Below are 6839 nucleotides of genomic sequence, written 5' to 3'. Positions count from 1 at the left end.
AAGACCAGTCACTACTACCACATCCACACCCACCATCACAGCAATCACTACTGCTCATCCTACGACCACCACAGCCAGACCTATCACTACTACCACACCTCCAGTAGTTCCAGGCTCTAAGGTACTGTACTGTACTGTCGTTTCTAGCTGGCGGGTTGCAGGCAAAACATCATTATGTTGCTCATCTGCCATGGTCAAATTGCACTTGTAACCAATCAATGGATACAGGACATTCGGTCCGACTTTCTTCTGTCAATTTCTCACGTCTGGTTTTGACTTCGCTTTTGTATATAATAAATATTACAACTAACAAGAAAGACGGACAAACGGTCCGACGATCACTTGGTTTCTGTAAATCCTATCCGACTTTTTTCCACTAATGACAGGTGAATCCAAAGGTACGATAGTGAAGCAAGGGACAAACCGAGCAAAAAAGAATTCCCTAACCGGGACTCGAACCCGGGTCGTATGGGTGAAAGCCATATATCCTAACCGCCTAGACTACTGTACTGTATTAGGGATCCATATCAACGAACAAAGTACTCCAATACCATCGCCAACGACAGCTCGACGAGTGCAACATGTTCGCCTACTTTGTACTCAACACAGGTGCACCTTTGTCCGCAACTAGTGTTGGGCTACACTATTGCCCAAGGCGCATGGCAGCGCCGGAGGGAGGGCAAGCGCGAACAACTGACAGAACGAGTCATGGCAGTGCCGAGCACTTGGGCTTGGTCGCATGGCATGTAGAGCAGGTTGGTGGCGCTGGCGCGGCGACGCCTTGAGCGTGGTCGACAAGTCACGGACGCGTTTCGGGGTTTCGCACAATCACAGGGAATATTCGATATCCCGCAAAATATACTCGTAGGAGGAGTATATTGTTGATTTCGTTTTACAGGATATTTTCGGCCAAATATCACTATAAAATTTGTGAGAACAATGGTATCCAGACACACCATTACTTCAAAATTTGTCGATGTTTGTCGAAATATTGAGAAATATCATGATATTTTGTGGCCTGTACTGCAAAGTCCCTCCCTCATGTAATCTCTCGAGTACATACTAAGCTTCAACTGACAACACTTTCGAACGTTTGACACCAACAGCAGCACATGTACACTATACGTTAGTTCAGATGTAAGAATGGCTCCATTAAGTTATAGATGGAGGCATGTCGCTTAATCTTGGGGCCTTGCGCACTGGCGGCGCCAAAGTCGGGAACACCGCCAGCCGCGTACAGCTTTTGCATGATCGGGTTGGCCACGCCTTCGAGCTCCTTTTGCTTGGCTTCGTACTCCTCCTTCGTTGCGTCCAGCCACTTGATCGTCTCCGTCACCTTGTCCTCCATGACCTTCTTGTCCGCTTCGTCCAACTTGCCCTGGAGCTTCTCGACGTTGAGCGTGTTGCGCAGGTTGTACGCGTAGTTTTCCAGCCCGTTCTTCGCTTCGACGCGCAACTTGTTGGCTTCTCTTCCTCCGACTTTTCCTCTTCTTGCACCATGCGCTCAATAATGTCGTCCTTGCTCAAGCGACCCTTGGCGTTAGTGATCGTAATCTCCTTGCCCGTCGACTTTTCGATCGTAGACACGTTCAAGATCCCGTTCGCGTCAATGTCGAACGTCACGTCCACCTGCGGCACGCCGCGGTGCATGGGCGGGATCCCGTCAAAGGAAAACTTGCCCAACAAGTTGTTGTCGCGCGTCATCGAGCGCTCGCCTTCAAATACTTGGATCAACGCACCCGGCTGGTTGTCCGTCGAAAACGTCTGCGACTTCTTACCGTCGTGTTGCGCTGGATCATCACACCGCCGGCTGTTTCAACCCGAGCGACAACGGCGTCACGTGCAGAAACAACAAGTCTTGCAATCTGTCCGAGCTGTCGTTGCCCGACAAGATCGCGGCTTGCACGGTCGCGCCGAACGCCACAGCTTCGTCGGGGGGTTGACCGACTTGCTTCTTGCAAAAGTCAGACAAGATCGAAAAGTCGCCAATGTGGCACTCATCCGGAACATCCGGATAATGACCAAACTTTGGGTTGTTGAAGATGGGAAAGATTTCGAACTCCCCCGCAGCTCAGGTTCAATCAGGGTATATTTTGACCTTAACCCCTATCAATAATTTGCCAATACGTCTAAGTAGAGAACATGACTTCAAATCACAAAACTACTAAGTCTCGATGGCTTGGGCTAAGACGCTTGAAGCCTCGAAACCAATCTTGAAGGACTTGGGTATTTTCGCCAAAACCAGGTGCAATGTTCGTGCGGCTTGAGTTGGTCGTCAGAATATGAAGTACTTCAGATTTCTCGTCTTCTAGTGTTGACGGATCTCGAAGCCATCGTCGAACGTTGGCACTCCAGGATATCAAGGAGACTTCCTTGACTGCCTTGAGATACGGAACTGGTCTTCCTTCGAATTTGGTCCTGTTGCGATAAATCCACAAGTCACGCAGTAAGCTGGCCACTAGGAGGACCCACAAACGACAAAGGATTGATGAGTGGGTGATCCAGTCTTCAGCAACTTGGAACTTGTCGAGGTTGACGATTGTATCCCAAGTGAAGCTCCCCCGCAGCTCATTGTCAATGGAGGTTTATTAGAATTTTAACCGGATATTATTCCTAACTTAATATTGCCTTCTCGCGTTATCCGGCTGATTGGGCTCACTCGGGGGGGGGGGGGTTGGTTGTGTTTACAGTGTTTTCACGATCCGGTTATTTAACCGAACCGCGGGTCCTCTTCATCCAGATATCCCTTCTTTTCTCCCCCGCAGCTCACTGGGTAGAGCCTCTGCTCCGCATGCGGAAGGTCATCCCTGCGGGGGGGGGAGGTTTCATTTTTGTACTACTTCGCACAGGGTATTGGATGTTCAAGGTCCTTGTAGCAGTTGAAGTCTCTTTTTTACATCACGTTTTAAAATATATTCGTTTTTAAAGTGGTTGGAATACAACAAGGCCCTTCACCCATACAAAACCTCATACATTTCAGATTACATGCCCAAGATACAACTGGACTTGACGTCAGACGCTGAGGTCAAGTAACGTATCTCGGTAGATCAAGGCCAGATAGCCATCACTACTACCACATTGCAACACATATCCGGGGTTTACCGCCCACTGAAACTCGAATGACTGGGGAAGAAGGCATGATTATATGTATAGCCATTGAATAGGTAGATATATTCACTGCGCTGTCAGCGGTCCCTACTCGACGAGATATGCGCACGGCAGCGCCGGAGGGAGGGCAAGCGCGAACGACTGACAGAAGGCGAGTCATGGCAGTGCCGAGCACTTGGGCTTCGTTGCACGGCATGTAGAGCAGGTTCGTGGCGCTGGGGCAGCGACGCCTTGAGCGTGGTCAACAAGTCGGTGGGTTTCACGGACGCGTTTCGGGGTTTCGCAAAATCACAGGGAATATTCGATATCCCGCAAAATATACTCGTAGGAGTAGTATGGTGCAAGTCATCTGAAGACTACAGATCGGCCATCCTCAGGAGGAGACGTTTTACTATCAAACGCCTCGGTTCTTTCAGTTAAACCCTCGAAATGTTGACGTTAAATCATTATTTGTTACGTTGTTTACCTGGTACTTCGAAGTAATTACTGATTTCCACCCTTAAACGAAACGGAGCAAATTATGCAATTCACACAGTAAATTAACTCTTACAGGTATTTGCAGGCTGTCTGGACCAACTATTTATACATGCATTGAAGCGCTGGACATCTCCAAGTCAGGCTGAGTACGCCAGTGCGTCTCCAGCAGTTTCTTACAGTGGAAATGATGTCATCCATTTCAATGCCAAACGATTCAAGTGTTTGAATATTGAAAAGTCTTCACCTTCCGATATGGTTGGATAATATAAAGTTTCAAAAATTATCAAGTTTACCCCGTTTCGTTTAAGGGGGGAGATCAGTAGGTTAAACATTGTGAATAATCCGGATACAATGAAAATATTTGTACGGATAAGTGCTGTATACAAAGACCAAGATATACTTGATACTCCTTTTCGGCCAAAATGTGTATCTCCATACAAAAAGGCCAGTTAGTTCAAGTTCTATTACTCGATCATTATTTCACCAATCGAAAATCTGAACCGTATCTTCTGTTGGGCTTGTCTCGTTCTATCGTTATTACGGCTTATTTTCCTAAAAAATATCAATACAAAGTCGGAATAGCCGTCGAAAGACAAGGCATTTTTTTGTAGTCTTTAGGCGACTTGCACGATATATTGTATATTTCGTTTTTCATGTATTTTCGGCCAAATATCATTATAAAATTTGCGAAAACGATGTCGAATCCGTCGCAGGGCCATTCACGTTGAACGAGTGCCATGAATGACATGTTGGCATTCATAAAGATATCGCGATACTAGTTAGTACTAGTAGTATGGTCGAAATGATTGTCTCGTTATTTGTAAAAAATGTTGATCACGACATTAATATACAATCTGCAAAAACCGGGGATTCGCTGTAGTGTAGCCCATACTACCGTATTTCCCGCCCATCTGTAACCACCATTTCGTCCTGAAGAACTGTAACCACGTTCAATGATGAATACTAAATTCAAGACAAATATAAAGCTAGTGTGAATGATTGAAATTCCGTGTTTAGGGTAACAGTAAGTAGTTTACAACAGGATGAATATCAATTTGGCAAGGCTATAATTTTGTAGAGAATTTATTTATGTTGTGGAAATATGCTGAGCGAGTTTCACGTTCGACTCGCCTCAAATCCAACCCAATGTGATCGGTGTCAACAAAGACATTTCGAACACAATACTCAATGATCGATGTGTACGGCTTCGACGCTGAATTGGCATTTCTTAAAGTGAAGCCGAAGTTCGCATTATATTACAGAGGTTTTGCCTTGAACAAATAACGAGTTGTGGTTGGGCAATACGAAGTTATCTTAAATATTTTTTTACGTTAGTACTGGTAGGGAAAGAACCTCAGCACAACTACCCTAACGTTTACTATGGTCCAAACCTGGTGACTCCAGATGTGTCGTAAATTGTACTGCCCGTCACAATCCATCAACTGAAAAAATACAGCCCCATCATCGTCACCCACACATCATTTTCCATTTTCCCACCCGACGATAAAATGCGATGGGCTATGCCGACGACGGTTTTGCTAGTGCTGGCGGCTTTGTCATGTGTAGCGTCACTGGGCCAACGCCAATCTCCTATTGACCTCATGCCCGCGCAAGCTCAAGTTGCGCGTAACAACAACGGGAATCTGCTCCAAATCCACTTAGGCTCTGCACCAGGAACGTTGGTGCACAAGGGCAACACCGTGCAAGTCGACTGGTCAGCCGGGCCGAAGTCTCGCCTCGTGTTGGATGGCAACTCGTACAAAGCGCTTCAGTTGCATTTTCACGCAGGCAGCGACCACCGCGTCAATGGCCACCAGTTCCCCCTTGAAATGCACATTGTGCATCAATCTGTGACCGACCCTACCCAGTTGGCAGTCGTTGGCGTGCTTTTTGAAGTCTCGACCCACATGAATCCGTTTTTGACCCAGTTTTTCCCCCTCCTTCCGCAACATCCATCAGGAAAAATGCCTCCCATCAAGCAACTCCGAGGGAAATTGCTGGGTATTCACCGAGGCCACCAATTTTACCGATACTCAGGCTCCCTGACAGCAGGAAGTTTCAGTGAAAACGTCGAATGGGTTGTGCTGTCCACACCACAACCGATCTCCCATGAGCAATTGAACACGTACTTGCGACTATTTCCCAAATCGTCGGCGCGTGACACGCAGCCACTGCACGGTCGAGTTGTCACGTTGGTTGAACTATAACGAGAGCGGTTCTAATTGATAAAGTGCCGTATTATTGTCGTCATCTTTAACACACTGATAAATTAAAATGTACTTCTTGTACATAGTATTGTCGCTAAACCAGAAGTATCATGATAACATTAGTGAAAGTGGCCATTGGAGTAAGTTCAACGCTCTGTGACGCAGGCCATTGTTTATCCCACTTTGGCTCACAACTTCGTGAATATTATTAAGTACTTACTGGAGAAGTGAGCTGCAGTGGGCAAGGTACACAGAGTAACGTATGCTTAAAGGTACATTCTATTGTAACCAAGCGTCAGCGTTATTACGTGAACTTTTTGAATAAATTACTTCAATAGCTGATGCGCAACTCAACGCACGACCCCACACTGTGTAGTCCGCTGCTGAACGACGCGCTTGGCAGCGGTGGGCGTTTTCATCCACTGCATTTCGTTGATCTTGATCACTACTTTCAACGCCTGGAGCCACTCGTGCATGTCTCGTTCACAAGTCGCTGCAATAAAGTACCGTTTGGTCGGCGTTTGGATGGCTATCCGCCACCCTGTGGCCACCGATCGCCCAGTCTTTGGACAATCTGCTGGCATCTCTTCCAACGACTGCAACGTGCACTCGGTCAGGTCAATGCTGCCCTTCCACGCTCCGCCTTGGTGGGTGTAGTAACTGAGTGAGGTGGTCGTGAGAATGCAATGGCGAGGTGTCCAATGGTAGCGCTTGAAGAACCCGTTGCCCGAGCTTTTCTTGAAGAGGGTGCCACATTTGACGTTCATGGTGAATTGGAGAATGAGCAAGGTACTCACAGTCATTATATCCATTGCATTTGGACACGGTACGATCGCGGTTTGTATAGCGGTCGCAATTACTCATAGGCGCCAGCTGGCACTTGACATGCATGCCACGTAGAGTACGTTTTATGGAATAACGTAAAGGCATTTTGGATTTGACGCAATACGAAATTTGTACTGTACTCCGAGTACTACCTAGATTACCGTAGTACGTTTTACTACGACGTAATAGTCCGGAGTAGGTTATACGAACTGACAATGTGAC

At 46.9% G+C, this 6839-nt stretch overlaps 3 protein-coding genes and 1 non-coding gene across 4 annotated transcripts; 1 reads left to right on the top strand and 3 right to left on the bottom strand.

Annotated features, from left to right (window-relative positions):
* Positions 1 to 438: 438 nt before the first annotated feature.
* H257_16776 lies at positions 439 to 509 on the bottom strand. Its single transcript has one exon. It is a non-coding gene; the product is annotated as a tRNA-Glu (tRNA).
* Positions 510 to 1126: 617 nt separating this feature from the next.
* H257_16775 (hypothetical protein) lies at positions 1127 to 3304 on the bottom strand (the record flags this gene model as incomplete). The annotated part of the gene is made up of 4 exons (XM_009845320.1): positions 1127 to 1438; positions 1498 to 1764; positions 1805 to 1996; positions 3200 to 3304. The coding sequence occupies 4 exons, from the start codon at positions 3302 to 3304 to the stop codon at positions 1127 to 1129; spliced, it is 876 nt and encodes a 291-aa protein (XP_009843622.1).
* A 1771-nt stretch (positions 3305 to 5075) lies between these two features.
* H257_16774 (hypothetical protein) lies at positions 5076 to 5829 on the top strand (the record flags this gene model as incomplete). The annotated part of the gene is made up of 1 exon (XM_009845319.1): positions 5076 to 5829. A coding segment is annotated over one exon (717 nt), but the record flags the coding sequence as incomplete, so codon positions are not given.
* A 224-nt stretch (positions 5830 to 6053) lies between these two features.
* Positions 6054 to 6668, bottom strand: H257_16773 (hypothetical protein). Its single transcript, XM_009845318.1, has one exon. The coding sequence runs from the start codon at positions 6602 to 6604 to the stop codon at positions 6143 to 6145; it is 462 nt and encodes a 153-aa protein (XP_009843620.1). The 5' UTR covers positions 6605 to 6668; the 3' UTR covers positions 6054 to 6142.
* Between the last annotated feature and the right edge of the window lie 171 nt (positions 6669 to 6839).

This window comes from Aphanomyces astaci (genome assembly GCF_000520075.1).
Source record: "Aphanomyces astaci strain APO3 unplaced genomic scaffold supercont1.91, whole genome shotgun sequence".
NCBI lineage: Eukaryota > Oomycota > Saprolegniomycetes > Saprolegniales > Verrucalvaceae > Aphanomyces > Aphanomyces astaci.
This window is presented reverse-complemented; position numbering and strand designations above follow the sequence as displayed.

Coding starts and splice junctions, on each gene's coding strand:
- H257_16773 (XM_009845318.1), bottom strand. CDS start 6,604: ATGGATATAATGACTGTGAGTACCTTGCTCATTCTCCAATTCACCATG.